Source organism: Geotrypetes seraphini, chromosome 7 (assembly GCF_902459505.1).
Source record: "Geotrypetes seraphini chromosome 7, aGeoSer1.1, whole genome shotgun sequence".
NCBI classification, from domain to species: domain Eukaryota; kingdom Metazoa; phylum Chordata; class Amphibia; order Gymnophiona; family Dermophiidae; genus Geotrypetes; species Geotrypetes seraphini.
Window position 1 is genome coordinate 38,691,047 of NC_047090.1, and position 17,923 is coordinate 38,708,969.

A 17,923-nucleotide genomic window follows, 5' to 3' on the forward strand; every position below is an offset into this window, starting at 1 on the left:
CCAACACGAATATTATTAGGAAACTACACTTAAGCATTTTGCTCACTCAAAGAAATGCTGCTTACCTTGATTAAAGTACTCGCAGTCAAAGGCTGAAAAACAAGACAGAAACAAAAGTCAGCGATTAATTCCTCGTGCATTATCTGTCAATCAGCCACTGCCACATGAAATGGCAAAGTAGAAATACAAGCTAGCAACCCAATGGAATCCAAAAAAGCTCTACGAATAAGAGCTGTTACAAATACTGTAACTCAAAATGATGGCACATATGATTTCCGAATGCCCCTGTATTACCGTATATACTCGAATATAAGTTGATCTGAATATAAGTCGAGACCCCACTTTCTCCCCCAAAAAAGGAGGAGAAATAGTTGACTCAAATATAAGTCGGGCGGCTTAATAGTCAAGTGAGATAAGTGAGGAGAGATATTGAGGGGCTACAGAGTGAATGCACATATAAGTCAGCAAGAGGAGTTTCAACTGTATTCGGAAACGAATGGGGAGCCAATGAAATGACTTGAGGAGAGAGGTAATGTGAGAATAGTGGCTCTCATGAAATATGAGTCGTGCAGCAGTATTTTGAACGGATTGAAGAGGTAAGAGACGGGTGCGCAGGAGGCCTTAGAGAAGCACGTTGCAGTAGTCTAAGCGTGAGGTGATGAAAGAGTGGATAAGGGTTTTGGTAGTGTGTTCTAGAATCAGAAAATAATAGTAAATATTGAAGGACTAAGGCCAGTACTGGACAGACTTGAACGGTCTCTGTCAGTATATGGCCATTTTGGTTAAGGATGGGCTGGGGAAGGCCTCAATGGCTGGAATGGTGTAGAGGGGCTGAAGTGAGCTTTGACGGAGACTTCAGGAGTTGGAACCTAAGAACAGTACCAGGCAGAGCTTTGGATTCTTGCCCAGAAATAGCTAAGAAGAAGAAAAAAATTAAATTGAATCAAGTTGGGCAGACTGGATGGAGCATTCGGGTCTTTATCTGCCATCATCTACTATGTTCTGAGAGGAGAGGACAGATTTTGGTGATATTATAGAGGAGGAAGCGACAGGTTTTGGCAGTTTGTTGAATCTGAGCAGAGAAGGAGAGAGAGGAGTTGAAGATCACCCCAAGGTTGCGAGCTGATGAGACAGGGGGGAGGATAGTGTTATCCATAGAAATTGAGAATGGTGAGAGGGGGAGGTGAGTTTAGGTGGAAAGATAAGGAGTTCAGTTTTAGCCATATTCAGTTTGAGATGGCGGGGAGACATCCAAGAGGCAAAGTTGAATTTTCTTCAATGGAATTGCTTGGAAAATCCTAGCAGAGACTAAGCCACCTTTCCAGCTTACTAAGTTTCCATCTCGGTTTCCTGACACAGGAACGAAATGGGCTTTTCTCCGTCAGATCCCTTGACAAAGGTAAGTGTCTTGTCACCCGAGCATATGATTAATATGAAATAAATTGACTGTGCTATACAGCGAATGAAAAATGTCCTCATCTTATTCACCCACAATTAGCTGACTCACCATACAATAATTAAATCTTTCCCCACTTTCAACTCCACACTCAACCAAATACTGTTGAATGGACTAATACTTTATCAATGGACATTCAGAATCCACCTTTTCATAATAGAATTGGTGATGTTATGTGGTACTCTTCATCATTCCATCTCTATATTAGAAATATTAATCTTTTTTATAAAACTTTTTGTTATAAATTAGAATAACTTATCTTTTTATCATCGGTTCCCCTTCCCGACGCGTTTCGCATTTCTTTTTCAAGGTCGGGGGAACAAAGATTAAGAGTAAACTTTTTCCATTTCACTACTGCCGCTTGCTATCAAAAGATCACGTCGGGAAGGGGAACCGATGATAAAAGATAAAAAGATAAGTTATTCTAATTTATAACAAAAAGTTTTATAAAAAAAGATTAATAATTCTAATATAAAGATGGAATGATGAAGAGTACCACATAACATCACCAATTCTATTATGAAAAGGTGGATTCTGAATGTCCATTGATAAAGTATTAGTCCACTCATCTTATTCAAACATATGCGATGATTGGGTGGTGAGGTGATATTCTTGGAGTTCGCCCCTTGTTTTTGCCTTCAAGTCTCTGAGCATACATTGTTTTTGAAAATAATGAGTTATAAGAAATATCAAACCTATATGAAATAGTTTTTGAATTCCCTATAAAGGAGTGACTTTCGTTATTGATACAACATTGGTTTGGTTCACCCTCATTTACATATATTTCACCATTGATTTGGTTTCCCCATTAACAGATTGACTGATTCTTCGATATTCAACAGCATTTAACCGGCCAGTGCCACTAAACATCAGTTTTGACCTGTCCCAGCACAATCCAGCCAGAAATTCTGGGACATGTAACTCTAACGTTTCTTCCCAATTTTGAACTTCACTTCCCTCTCCTTTTTTTTTTTTTTGTTAATTTAGTCTATGATGTATATTGTAAACTGCTGTGTTGAAATTCCATTTGGCAGTGGAGAATTGGCCTAGTGGTTAGAACAGCTGCCTCGGCATCCTGAGGTTGTGAGTTTAATTCCCACGGCAGCTTCTTGAGACTCTGATAAATCACTTAACTCTTCATTGCCCCAGGTACTAAATGAGTACCTGTCTAAAATACATATAAACCGCTTTGATTGTAACCACACAGTAAAAGCAGTCCTTTACCCTTTACAATCAAGCTATTGTGACCTCATTAATGAGGTTGACTCTTATTGGTGGAATGATGCATTATGACATCACAATCTCAGCTCTGGTTACCAGAGACAAACTCTTCACATTAGAGGAGGAAGTTAGCAACATAGGTCACTGGAAGTGGAGGAGTGGCCTAGTGGTTAGAGAGCTGCCTCAGCACCCTGAGGTTGCGAGTTCAATTCCCACTGCAGCTCTTTGTGACTCTGGGCAAATCACTTAACTCTTCATTGCCCCAGGTACAAAATAAGTACCTGTCTGAAATATGTAAACCACTTTGATTGTAACCACACAGTAAAAGCAGTCCTTTACCCTTTACAATCAAGCTATTGTGACCTCATTAATGAGGTTGACTCTTATTGGTGGAATGATGTATTATGGCATCACAATCTCAGGTTTGGTTACCAGAGACAAACTCTTCACATTAGAGGGGGAAGTTAGCAACATAGGTCACTGGAATTGGAGAAGTGTCCTAGTGGTTAGAGCAACCGCCTCGGCACCCTGAGGTTGTGAGTTTAATTCCCACAGCAGCTTCTTGAGTACCTGTCTAAAATATATAAACCGCTTTGATTGTAACCACACAGAAAAAGCAGTATATCATGTCTTATTTCCTTTATATCAAATATTAAATAAACCATATTCCGTCCCGGTTTGTCGGCTCTCAAGTTCTTACAACCATACTCACGGCAGACATTTGGGGACCTCCAGTGAATTGCGACTCCTTGCTGGCAGCATTTGTGAGCATAAGCAGAAATGCTGGTGCACAGACACTCACAATCGCCACCCAGATTGCAATTGCACGTGTCCGTATGACAGTTTTTGATAAATGATGTGACGTCAATCTGTAAAAATGAATTTAAAAAAACCAAACCCAACAAAGCAAGAGTTATTATGCTTTTTAAAAAATGTGTTTCAAGCCACGTTCAAATGTAAAAGCCTAGAGAGGGTCATGTTGTACCAGGATGCAGTGGCGTAGCGAGAGCGAGAGGCGCCCGGGGGCTCCCCTCCCCTGCCCCCCAGCTCCTTCCCTGATCCCCCCTGCCATACGCGCACCTTCCCCGTACCTCTAATTCACCACTGCGACAACAAGAACGTCAAAGGGCTCCTCGTGACCCTGTCAGCGGCACCCAGAAGTGACATCAGCAGGAGAGACAACACAGTGGTGAGGAGCACGTTGATGTTGTTGCTCGCGGCGGTGAACAACTAGAAGTACGAAGTGAGGGAAGGAGGGGCGCGCGCATGGTGAGGGGAGGAGTGGAAAGAGGCGGGGGAGCGGTGCCCCCCATCAACAGGGCGCCCGGAGCGGACTACACTTCCCCCCTTACTGCGTCACTGTCAGGATGCATTGTTTATAAAATTCTAGCATTTTTTGGGTGGGTGGGGGAGGAGCTGGTTTCTTTGGTTTATAAAAATTTGATCTGTGCTGCTTTGTCGTCTTTGTGGTTCTCGCTTGTTTTTTTGACCAATACACAGTTCTGAATATAAAATTCTAGCATAAGCAGCAGAAAAATCACACCTCGGAGAAACGGACAAGAGCAGGTGTGGATCTGCGCACCTAGATGATTCAGGTACTCACATAAGTGAGCGTATTTTCTAATTTACATTACCTACATTAAACACCCAAATTCCACCCTATTTGGCATAGGCATCAGAAGGGGGGATGCCACAGGGGCCATGGCCTCCCCCCAAAACTGGCGGTCGATGGTTGGTGCCTGCCCTCCCACCCGTTTCCCAATGTTGTACTTTATACCTTCGGAGCAGCCGCCGTGCAGCGCCAACAAGCAGACCTGCCACGGATCCCTTTAGTTTACTTCCAGGGGCAGGCCTGCGCTGCGCGGCAGCTGTCCCGAACGCCGGGAGGAGGTGGAGTTGGGAGCTGGTGTTGGCTGTACCGCAGGATTCTGCTGGGGCTAGGGTGGAGCTCCTTGGACCCCCTTCCCCCCTTCCCCCCCAAACCAAACAACATTCCGTTGCCTATCGGGAAAAAAAACATGCCATCAAGTCATCACACTTACTTTTACCCTAGTCAGTATTATGTAAGAGGCCACTCAGACCATATGTGTAGGGTTACCACATGGCTCTAGAAAACGGAGAACAGAATGAGGCAAATGGGTTATACTTCCATCAATGGAAGTAAAACACAGATGCCTCAGTCCATCCTCCTTACTTCCATTGCTTTCAATGGAAGTAAAACCCAGTTGTCTCAATCTGTCCTCCTTTTTCTGGAGCCATATGGTAACTCTGCACACAGGGTAACCCATGCACACAGAAATGTCTGCAAAATTACCTCCACAATGCTTATGCTAATGCTTATCAACATTCCGCTTACATAAAAATATGGAAAATAGCATTATACAAATTTTTTTTATATATTTCCTGTAACAAGCTACATTTGTTACAGCATCTAAATAGATGTGCATGCCTTTCTGGTATCAAGTCAAACACTGCCATCTAGTGGATGCCATGTGCATATTGATGGTTGTGAGCACAAACGGATTTCTGAGCGGAAGCTGTGTATGCTATTAAGCATATGGCAATCAAAATGATTACTTGAATATATGGCATCTTGTTCCAGAACCCTTATGTAATTATTTAGCTTCAGAGTTTCACAACCTTTCTTATTCCATCATGACTGGACTGGAAGCTCCCTAAAGCAGGAACTCTCTCCAGTGTGTATGTGTATAGTGTAGCACATATCTAATTCTGCTGAAGAAATGAGGTTAGAGATAGGAGAAATCATAGGTGTGATGTCAGATGTCCTCGGCCCATTGAAAGTTGTTGCAAGATATGGGTATAGACAAGTCTGTAAAAAATAAAATTTGACACCACAGAAAAAGGAAAATAGAAGTGGAGAAATAGCAACCTCTAGAGCAAAAAAATGACTCCACCTAATATAACTTCACTAGCACCGTTGCTAATAGCATTAAACGGAGGGAAAAGCCTCAGAATCAGAGAGAGCATAAATATTTGCCCTTCTCTCGTATATCACGGGCACAAAAAACTCTCTGGAACCCTGTGGTTGATGCAGAAAAAGTACACAGTACAAGCGCAATGAAGTAAGCACAATTTACACAACAAAACAAAAAAACCCTTATGAGGGCCTGCGTTTCGTGGCGCGACCACCACTTCTTCAGGGCTTCTTCGGGGCCAATAAATACTGCAAAACTCCCGCCAAAGAAACAAGCAACATTCCGTGCGTTCATGGAATCAGCCTAAAATATAAATTTGATGCTGCTGTTCCGCCCTGCATCGTCGCTGCTTCGATCTCGGCGCTGGTGAAGTTATATTAAGTGGAGTTGGATTTTTGTTCTAAAACTAAAATTTGACCAGCCCAAGCTACAGATGTGCCTTGCGTGACTAGTCCGCTGGAGCCCCCGTCTCACCTGCTTCACCACCACTCGTGGTTATGGTAGACTGCTTTTCCCAAAAATAACAAGGTGATTTGCAATGGTACATCAATCACAGAAAATAATGAAAAGTACACCAAAATAATATAGGAAAGAGGACAAGAAAAAGGGGAGCAGTAAAACGTTATAGAAATTGGAGGAGAGGAAGTAGATGTTGCTTTCTGATGCATGCCAAACATCCCTAGTCTCTCGCCAAGGGCCTCTGAGGATGGAAATGTTTCCAGGGCTTTCTTGAATTTGGGGAGGGAGTCTTCTAGATGGACATTGGGTGATAAGGCTACAGCAACATAGTTAAAGGTCAAGTGCTGCATGGGGTCATCTTGGGTGGGGAACAGGGGAGTGTGTGGCGCAGTGGTTAAAGCTACAGCCTCATCACCCTGGGGTTGTGGGTTCAAACCCACGCTGCTACCTGTGACCCCAGGCAAGTCACTTAACCTCCCTCCCCCTCCCCCCCCCCATTTATTTATTTGGTTTCATATATCAACCTCCCCAAAAAAACTCGAACGGGTTACAGTTTACAATGCAGGTATAGTTTCAAGTTTCAACTTTATTAATTTTTAATATACCGACCATCTACGGGAATCTAGCCGGTTTACAATAAAATTTTAAAAGAAGAATAAAAATAATACTAGTAGGGATTAAGTTTAAAGAGAGGAAGGGAAGTATACATTAAAGACATTGACAAGACTAACTGGAAAGTGATGATAAAGCAAAGAAAGGGAGGGGGGTAAAGTTACATTATTCGAGGTTAAAAACTAATGATGAGAAAGTAGATGCTGCAGATGGACAGACTGGATGGGCCATTTGGCCTTTATCAGCCATCATGTTTCTAAAACCCTAGAGCTCTATGACCTCGCAATGCAGGTGGTAAAGATCCTTAGCCTATAGGGAGAGGAGGAGATAGTGGATGCTGCGGATGGGCCATTTGGCTTTTATCTGCCATTAGGTTTCCATATTTTGATATTGTCCTTTTGCTCATATCTGACCTGAAGAATAAAGTCCTGCCTTCGAAAGTTTGTCTGAAAAGGAATTTCAATAAAAAGGTATCACCTTATTTTCCATCTGTTTTGTTTTGTTCCTGTGTATTACTCCTTACTGTACGTGGTGCTGTAATATCCCCATTTATTGATGGTTAAGAGTTCGTTAGCTAATCAAGTTGCACATGCATCCTGGGAGGGTGCCCAAATCTGAGCACCATAGATTTGGGGGGTTCTCCATATTTTAAAATATCTCAGAACTAAAGCAATGCTCACTGTTGAGGATAAAAAAAAACACAACACTCCATCTCGACAAAGACTAATCAGTCAGTCGGCATGCATAGAAATTAAACGATAGAAAGATAATACTTGATCATTGATCCTCGAGAGCTCTCATTTAGAGGTCCTTAACCATATCCTCTAAAGTCCAAACTTACCACATTACGGCATGGGGCAAAAACATCACTGTACAAAATTGAACATTCCTTTTTAGCATAAGGGAATTTGCTCTGATGGACTTCACAAGGTCTGGTGGTTTCATTTGGACTCTTACACTGTTGTAAGCAAAAACATATAGAGAGTGCTTATGTTTAGAAGCAACAAACTAGTTTAAGAGAGAAATCGTACACCTACTGATTTTTTTTTTTTTTGCTTAAAACCCAATTAATCAAATAAGACACATTTCCAGGACTACAGAAGGATTTTTTCCTAAAAGAGTACAGGACTGTTGTATCAGTATAGTTCATGGAGTCAAGACATGGCAACATGAGAAAACAGGAGAATTATTTATGATTCCCATTACTCGTGCTATGAAATTGGGACTGAGGGTTGGAGCATTTGAAGAGCATTCCCCCACACATTATGTAAGTGTACAGTATACTGGGACAACTGTTTATTGTTTCTGTCAAAGAGATGTCAAACCTTCTCCATATCATGGAACATTGGACTGGGTTTCCCTGTTTGCGAGAAAAAATGGCTCCAATAAGAACTTTGTGAAAAGAGAAGCAGTGAAGACCAGGAGGCGAGACGAAGAACAACTCAGGAGTTCACCAGATTATCAAGAAAACAAATTTATTAATAATCCAAACTCAGTTGCCCAAGGATTATCAATAAATTTGTTTTCTCGATAATCTGGTGGACTCCAAAGTCATCCTTTGTATCTCCTCTTAGTTGTCATTACTTTGCCTTCCATCTTTGTATGTCCAGAGACCTCTCCTCTTGGTTTTCAACTTTTCCAATAAGAGCGTATATTGATTGTACAGTGGAACCCGCTTAATTGTATAGCTGCCGTGCAAATTCCAACCTCTAAACCACCTACTATGCGTCCTGAAGAAGAATCGAAACGCGTTGATGGGGAACAGTGCAACAACATGACACTCAAAGCTAAGTTTATGAATTTAAGAATGAAAGAAATGAATTGAATTAGAAATAAGAATTGCACTTTATCATTGAGGAAAAGACAAATACAGTGGTGCCTCGCATAACGAACGCCTCACACAACGAACGCTGCACACAACGAACTTCATGTCTTGATTCACACAACGAACTTCGTTTCACACAACGAACTTCACACAACGAACTTCGTTTCACACAACGAACTTCGTTTCACACAACGAACTTCGTTTCACACAACGAAGTCGCCCGAGCTGCCGATGTATTGCATCCTTCCGCGCAGGCACTGCAGGCAGTCGTTAGTCACTGCGCTTAACTGCCCTCTCTCACTGTATACAGTCGTCCTTTTAAGATAAACTCAATATTTTTTATATATCATGGCTTCTAAAAAAAGCAGGAAGGTGATTTCTGTTGAAATGAAACGGGAAATAATTAGAAGGAGTGAATGTGGGGTAAAACAGTGTGACCTCGTCAAAGAGTTTGGCCTCAGCAAGACCACCATTTTCACCATTTTGACAAATTTATCTTTTTTTATGTCATCTTAGCATATTTTATGCTGCAGAACGAATTATTTTTTTTAACATGTATTGTTATGGGAAAACGCGTTTCACATAACGAACTTTTCGCATAACAAACTTGCTCCTGGAACGAATTAAGTTCGTTGTGTGAGGCACCACTGTAGTGTTATGAGAATTAAAGATTAAAGACTTATTTATATAAAAACAAGTAATTAAAGTAGTTATGAGATATACCGGGTGAGATTAGTGACGACTGCTGCTACACCGATTATTTCCATATCAGAGTAGCGTTCTGAGAATTCCCCGCGTTTAACATCTACATACTGCTTTCTTACAAACTTGATTTTATATAGCAAGAGGAAACTAATTTGAGGATATCAAGTACTTGCTATATTGCCTATTTTTAAATTGAGAGGTATATATCTCACCATAACCCCATACATTATATGGTGAGCCCTACAAAACTCCCCCAAAACCTACTATACCCACCTATCTACCACCCCAATAGGTCTTATGCCTGTAGGTGTCACCTATATGGCAGTACAGTGGGTTTTTGGTGAGGTTTGAGTGGGCTCTCATTTTCCATCAGAAATGTACTAGTTAGGGTGGCATATGGGCCTGGGTCCACTTCTCTGTAGTCCACTGCACTGGCCGCCAAACTACTCCAGAGACCAGCTTGCAACTCTATTAGGACTGGCCATAGTATCTGTAGCTGCCAAAGAGACATATATGCACATTTTTGGGGGGTGGGTGGAGGTCAATGACCACTGGGGGAGTGTGTGGAGGCCATATTTTCATCCCTCCAGTGGTCATCTTGTCACTTTGGGTACCTGTTTGGGTACCTTTTTGGCTCTTATTCATTGTACAAACAGGTCTAGCCCAAAACATCCAAATTATGCCCTAGATGTTTTGTAAAATGTTTATCACCGTAAAATGCCCAAGTGCTAAACCTGTCCTAATCCCGCTCAAATTACACCTGTAACATGCCCTCTTAAGATGTAGATGTACTAGAGACAAAATGACCAGAAATACATCTAAAAAGTCAGTTTTGAAAATGCCCACTTGGACATTTTGACTAGTAAGATGTCCAAGTGCCAGTTCATGCCGTCTTTGGACGTCTGTGTTTTTTTGAAAATGAGCCCCTTTGATTTTAACTGTTATAGCTGATGTGCCTTAACTGCAAAACCTTAATACAGTTTAGTACATAGGGCAATACATCATGCCATCAGTTAAAATCTTCCATCGTAGGGCGATCACTGGCCTACCGAAAGGAATAAAGAAAAACAAAAGAGGCGACCAGACATGTACGTGTTTTGGCCGTTTGGCTTGCCTCAGGGGTCTTATCCTCAAAGCGAAGCACTTTATTTGCAATTGTTCTCTATAGTGAAACAATATACATCTAAGTGAATGAACAATGGTTCAAAAGGATGACCTTTATAAGCCAATTATCTGTATTTGAGAACAATGCCGTATCTCCACTGAACAGAAAGTGAAGACACGGATTGAGCACCATAGGTCACCTCTTTTGGTTTTCTTTGGTCTACCTTGAGAAGGTAGCATCTCCTGTTTGGGTGTATCAACCGAAAGGAATCCCACCCCTTTCACTTTCAACAGTCCATTTCATAAATGGAGCTATAAGGTTGCATATAAGACAGCAAGCACTACAGAAAACACAGCTTAGAAAAGAGAATACCCTCTAGGTCTCAGGGTAATGGTAATGGTAAATGATGGTACATGATGGTAGGAGAGAAACATATTTGCCCAACCAGTCTGCCAAGTTCCAATTCACTTCGACTCTGGGGGGGATTAGTTTACAAATTGCCACACTCAATTTCCACAACCGCTTCTTATCCAGCCTGTAAGGTTGATATATGATTTCTTTATATTCCAGTGGTGTTTATAGAATATTACGATCCAAAATTTTCAAGCTGTAATAAACCATCGTACAGTAGATTGTCAGTTAACCAGCACCTATGAGGATTGATAGATGCCGGATAAATGCAGTTTCTGGTTGCTTGAGAGTTACTATTAAAAATAGGCCTAACTAATACTATACCCCATACTTTGCCATGCTATAAACTGTTCCATACAAACTACTAGACATGTGGTAGGCAAAGCGTGGGCGTACTCAGGTTTGGCTTGCCAAGTTTACACTTAAATTTCTGACAGAAATTGATTTTATTTTCATTTTTGTTTAAGTATTACAGTATTTCTTTGATTTTTTTTTTGCTGGTTACTTGAGAGTTTTGGTTGCTTGAGTTCCGGTTAACAGAGAGTCTCCTGTACATTATTATTTGCTTACAGTTATTGAATGGATGCATGATAATTACCTGTCCCATAGTCCAGCTCTCACCAAAGACCTGAGCATTCCTCACCTCCATGTTGTTAGATGTGGTCATGTCATTTGAAGTGTATTTATCAAAATTTCCACACAATCCAGCCAGTATTCCCTGCGATTTATAGCAATAAGATGGTGAAGCCAATAGCCAAGGGAGCCATGCATGACAGATTTATGGTACATTTTTAGAATAGAAAGGGTCCAAACTGCCCAAGAGAAGGTGGACAAAATCTACACAGGTGTTTTCCTCATACATTTGCAGGGGGTAACAGCTGGAATCTCAAACACTAGAGTAAATATTCAGTCAGTACACTCCTCCCTCCTTATTCATGGTTTCGGCACCTGCGGTTTCAACTATTCATAGTTTATGGTGCCGGGACCCCCTCCCCCCCCCCATTGAAAATGGCTGCTGTGAGTTCCTATGGTCTCACGAGACTACAATGGGAACTCACGGCAGCCATTTTCAATGACAGCTCTGCACGGGGCAGGAGCGTAGGAAGATCGCTCCTGCCCCGCGTCACCGCTAGACTACCAGGTAAGGTCCGGGACGCAGGAGGGAGGTGGGAGTGGGTCAGAGTCAGCCCAAAAGTTATTAGGAAATTTTCCCTATTCGCGGGCCGGCTCTGCCCCCTAACCCCCGCGAATACGGAGGGAGGAGTACACTTTAATTCAAGTGCTATTACAGGCCTTTAATACATATACAGTGGTGTCGTAAGGGAGGGGTCCACTCCGGGCGCCATCTTGATGAAGGCGCAGGCGCCCGTCCTCCTCTCCGCCAAAAACTTTCTCAGAAATTCTGCCAGTCTATTTCAAAGGTTGGCTGCAACAGGCTAGATTCCTTTTTCCTCCTGTTCAGAATATATCAGTGAGCTAACTTAACAGGACATGATTCTGTCCAGTGATCAATTTCCTCTGTAGAGGAATGTTCTAGTCAAAGAACTGACTGCATTCAAAGCTCCAAAGCTGTTTGAACCCTCTTGAAATCACTACATCAGCTTCCTATTCGGTCAAGAGTCAAGTTCAAATTAGTTTTCAAAATATTTTATGGACAATTAGGGGACTCGGTTGCACCATTGCCTTCAGGTTTGCCATGACAAAGTGGCCATAGATCTTCTACTGCTTATAAGCTGTCTTTTCCATTGTTTAAAGTTGTTCGGTCAAGGAGTCACGTCTTCCGTTCTTGCTCTTTTCTACTTACCAATTTATGGAATCAATTACCCATCAATCTGCGGTCATGCCCTACCTATTAAATCTTTCAAAAAAGATTAAAGACTTTCTTGTTTTCTGCTATTTCAGATTAGTTATTTTTTTTATTCTATAATTCATACAAATTTTTAAATTAGTATACTGTGCAAAGTCTTAATGTAAACCACATTGAGCCCTCTTTTGCAGGGTTGATGCAATATATAAAACAAAGAATTAGATTAGATAGCACAAATATCCGTATGGACGTGTGAAGTGGATTCCTTCTCCACTGAGAGGCGGAACTCTGAGATGAAATACAGCCATGGTTTAGGCGGCTGACACTTATCGAGGCTTCATTTGCACTCACCTTCCATCGGGGTCCAACTTTCACATGTATCGTCGTTTTTTTATCCCATAAGACAGTGACCTCTATTTCTGAAAAGTGTACCACCGTGTAGAAGCCAGCCTTCCAAAGTTGATACTTGGATTTGCTGTCCTGCACTTTTGATATCTTCTGAGGGAGATAAGAGTAGAGTTGGGAAGATCAGCAATGCTAAGTGTACAAAATAGTCACGAGTTGCAACTAACCAACAATAAGCACAAATGGGCCAATTCTACAACAAGGCGCCTCCCTGGTAATGTGGATTTAGAGTCTATTCTGTTTGAAACCTTTGCTTGAATACTAATGCACATTGAGGAACCCCATTAACATTTGCCATAGACCTGACATAATACCTAAATCTAGCAGCTACACGGGTAATTGACTACCTAAACATCTACTCTGTCAATAGCTCAGCCATGCCCTGCCCATATTTTGCCCTACTTACAAATACGCACTATCCCCCAGATTCTGAATAGGTCGCCTACATTTGGGCATGGATCCCAAGATCCACATGTAAACTAATTGGTCAATTAGGCACTAACAATCAGTTATTGGAGTTAACGAGCACTTTGTTGGCAGTAATTAGGAGATACAAGTGTATCTGCCCTACACCCTATTCTATAATGTAAGTGCCTAAATTTCATAGCGCGCAACTCCAAAGAGGATGTGGCCATGGGAGAGGCATGGGTGGGCAAGGTATTATGGAATGCCTGAATTTGCACACCTAACTGCCATAAGTTCAGCACCAGCATTTATACCAGCCTTTGGCAGACCTAGGTGTTCACTCTCAACTTTAGGCGCGAAGGGCCTGATTCTATAAATGGCGCCTAACTGCATCCAGCTTGTAGACATCAGTCCGCGTGATTAAAAATAAACCAGGCATCCTTTATAGAATCATGCCTTGCTGTGCCTAGGCGTCCTTAGGTGTCACTAGACATCATTGAGGTAGGCGCCAGTATATTAGGCCATGCAGATATCTGCACACAACTCTGGTAATTTAAACCACAGTTCTTCAACCACCGGTCCACGGACCGGTGCCGGTCCGCAGAAAATTTCTGCCGGTCCGCACAGGGCCGGTGAGATCAAGTCGGCAGTTAAATTTCCTGCCGACTGCGGTTCCTCCTGACTGCGGTTCCTGCTGACTAATGTTCCTCCCAGCCTCAGGCGATCAAGATAGGCTACCAACGTCGGGGCCTTCCCTCTCTGAGACTCGCCTGTTCGGAAACAGGAAGTTGAAACAAAATAGGCGGGACTTAGAGAGTGAAGGTCCCGATGTCGGCAGCCTTGTCTTGATCGCTGCCCCTGCCGAGTTGCTGAAGAGGGCCGCGGGGAAGTCGCGAGTAGAATGGAGAGAGCTGCAGATACAGGTGCAGGTGGAGGGAGATGGTCAGCGTGTGCGAGCAAGATCCTGGGGAGCCTTCACAATGGTTGTCTCCCCTCCCACCAGCTCTCCTGCTTGCCAGGGCAGTATTTTACCGGCAACTTCCTGCAGGCAAGTACTGAGAGCTGCTGGAAGGGGAGGAAGCCACTGTAGGAGGCTGGGAAGCTGCTGGATAAAGGGAGAGCTGTTACTGGACTTGAAGCGAGTTAGAAGGAGAGATGCTGCTGGGAGGGGAGGAGGGAAAGGGATGGGAAGAGAGTTAATGTTGGATAGAGGGAGGAGGGAAGGGAGAAGGAAAAAAAGAAAGGAGGGTAGGGAGAAAGAAAAAAGGAAGGAAACAGCTGGCAGGGAGATTACAAGAGGGGAAGAGGGTCAGGGTGGAATGGAGAGATCAGATGAGGGAAAGGGGAGAGAGAAGAATGAGAAAGTAGAGAGGCATTGATGCTGGAAAGGGGATCAGCAGAGAAATGAGAGAGGGATAAAGATGCTAGATCTGGTGTAGGAGAGATAAAAATGAAGAAGGCAGTGAAGCTGGAATGAATGATGTAAAAAGGAGAGAAGAGGATGGACAGAGAAAAGGGGCATAGAAAGAAGTCAAATACATATGGAAGGGGGAGAGGGCAGACATTGGATGGAACGGGCAGATGCTGGAAGGAAAAGAGTGAAAAGAAGATGAAAGCAGAAACCAGAGACAACAAAAGGTAGAAAAAAATAATTTTATTTCTATTTTGTCATTAGAATATATCAGATTTGAAATATATATCCTGCTAGAGACATAACTGGGGACAGCAGTATTCTGTTAGCATGATATTTCTATGTAGCAGTCTATAATAACTTGGCTTGTTCAGTTTTCTTAATAGTAGAGGGGATATATGTGAAGGGGAGGGGAGACAGGGGTTTTGTTGGTCCGTGCTCTGTATATTTGTATTTATAAAATCACAATTGTTCAGAATATTGTTTCTTTTTATACTTTAATAAAATACGTTCAATATAAAATCATAATTGCGGCTTGTGCACATGGGATCAGATGGTTTGCGGGGACCGAGCTCACGGAGATGGGGCGTAAATGGGGTTTTTTAATTTTAGTCCTAGTAGTTTGCCGGTCCACAAAATAATTCTTTTATTTCTGCCGATCCACCGGTGTAAAAAGGTTGAAGAACACTGATTTAAACTATTGTTTTTTAATCATTTTTTAAAGGCTTGGTCAATTACCATGCCATTTAACCAATTAAAAAACAATTTGATTGCACCCAGAATTTTACTTAGGCATCACTAGGTGCCTGCGATTAGGGTGCTTAGCAGTGCCTAACTTAGGCTTCATTTATAGAATCGGGCCTAAACTGTATGCCATGCTAGTTTTCTATATAACAACAAACCTTCTGGCAAAATTTTCTCAATCTATATGATGAGGAATATCGATCACTCAAATCCAAGCAATACCTCACAAAAAAAAACCGCAATTATTTATAATCCAAGGACTTCAACGGCTAACCTGAGATAAACACTTCATAACCATGAGGAATCACTTAGCCAACCTCTTCATCAGTCCTTGTAGATTATGCAATATAAATTTACTTTTTTTCTCAAATTATTTAAATTTTCATAGTTTCTGTATATCGTTCTTTAAGCCTTTACTTTAAGTACTCCTTGTATGAGCTTCGCAATGTGAGAACAAATAGGCAGCATGTGGAGTACAGAGAGCTAAGCCCTGCTTTGTGCAGTATACACATTACACACAGCACGTCCTCCTCTCCCCCTCCTGAGTTTCAGTCCTTATTATCCACAGGGAATACCCCATAGATACCAAAGAAGCAGAAGCAGCAGAGTGGGCCACTGAAGCCATGAACTCACCTATATTTTTCCCAGCACAGCATCAGCAATCAAACAGTTCGTATTTGGGGTCAAAAATGGGTTTGTTTGACTCTTCCAGCCAAAAAGGAGTTCTGCTACCCCTGCAGGAGCTCAATGGGCTAATGGTGGACGAGGGTTTGGGACTGATTTTCATTAAAAGTTTGGGATTCAGAGTCGAGGCCCTCTGTGATATAATCATGTCCAGTCCCTGAAACGAAGCTCGCTTTGAACATTGGTTTGGAAAGACGAGTCATCACATCCAAATAGCGAAATTCTTTTTAGAATTTGTCAGTGGAGTTTGTGCATGGTAGGATCATGTACAGAAAGAAAATGTCTCACCTGTTTATCTGAAGTACCACTAAAATATATCTCTGTGTCACCAACGGAGATAAGTAAACTTTTTGAACACACAATATCATTGTCGAAGCACTTCTTGTTCTGAGCAGTTATGGATACATTTGAGTTATCGGTACTCTGGAACATTAAGAAATGCAAATTTGGGGGTAAGTATGATTCGAATTTCATTTAACTGCTGCACTTACATTCTGCCTTTTCAATCCACAAGAAGGTACAAAATAGAATACAACACTAATACGATAATTTTCTCAACAGTCACATGGAAACATATGACAAAAATAATCAGCTATTACCGTATTTTCACGCATATAACGCGCGCATTATACACAATTTTACAAACCGAGCATAACCATGCGCGTTATATGTGTGAGCGCGTTATACAATTTTTTTTTTTCATTGTGATCCGGCATCCCCCCTGCGAACCGGCATCCTCCCCCCCTGCTCACGTCACCCCCCCCTCCCCCGCGATCCTATATCCCCCCCAGCACCGCAAAGACATCGCTTACCCGATTGGGCACTGGCACCAGCACCAATGCACAGGACGTGCCAGTGCCAGTACCCGAAGTTCCTCCCTCGCCTGGGCTCAGCTGGGCTGGGCGGTGCGAGGGAGACCCTCCCTCTTCCCTGTGCTGGGCTTCTCAGATTCAGGAATCTCGGAGAGAGCGAGACCAGAAGGCTTTGAGCATGCGCAAATGCTCATAGCCCAGACCAGCCCAGCACAGGGAAGAGGGAGGATCTCCCTCGCACCGCCCAGACCAGCCCAGTCGAGGGAGGATCTTCGGGCACTGGCACTGGCACGTCCTGTGCATTGGTGCTAGTGCCGGTGCCCAATCGGGTAAGCGATGTCTTTGCGGTGCTGGGGGGGATGTAGGATCGCGGGGGAGGGGGGGGGTGACGTGAAAGGGGGGGAGGATGCCGGTTCGCAGGCCAGAAGAGGGAGTAAGCGGGGGTGGCGGGAGGAGGTTTTAGCAGCATGCGTGATATACACATGTGCGTGCTATATAGAATTTTTTTTACAGAAATGCTTTGTTCCCGCGCGCTATACGCGTATGCGCGTTATATGCGTGAAAATATGGTACCTATCATCCACTCCACACCGCCTCTCTCCCACCCTCCCACACACATACACACAAACCTAAATTTTGATCAACTGTTTTCTTCCTGGTTTTGCTGTAGCAGAAGCCCGGTTAAATATGCCAGTTTTGCCACAAATAATGAAAGCAATATGAAAGCTTATGTAGATATAGAAATGTTTAAGATTGTGTCTTAGAAGTCAAGAAGGAGTACTCCCTTGCATTACCTGTCTGTAAAAGTCATGAGATCCAGCCACCGAGTTTCAAAAAAAATGCCTTCCAGGATAGAAAAGGGCATTTATTTTTGAAAAAAAAAAAACTATGGGGTCCTTTTACTAAGGCACGCTAACTGATTTAG

At 42.7% G+C, this 17,923-nt stretch overlaps 1 protein-coding gene across 3 annotated transcripts in view; it reads right to left on the reverse strand.

Moving 5' to 3' along the window:
• OTOGL (otogelin like) overlaps window positions 1-17,923 on the reverse strand; it is a 197,852-nt gene that overhangs the window by 68,260 nt on the left and 111,669 nt on the right. For all 3 annotated transcript variants that reach the window (XM_033952626.1, XM_033952625.1, XM_033952624.1), the window contains exons 26-31: window positions 16,475-16,609; window positions 12,889-13,035; window positions 11,329-11,448; window positions 7,526-7,642; window positions 3,390-3,546; window positions 66-92 (exon numbers count right to left, since the gene is read on the reverse strand). In XM_033952626.1, coding sequence (XP_033808517.1) covers window positions 66-92; window positions 3,390-3,546; window positions 7,526-7,642; window positions 11,329-11,448; window positions 12,889-13,035; window positions 16,475-16,609 — 703 coding nt within the window. The remainder of the gene's footprint in view (window positions 1-65; window positions 93-3,389; window positions 3,547-7,525; window positions 7,643-11,328; window positions 11,449-12,888; window positions 13,036-16,474; window positions 16,610-17,923) is intronic.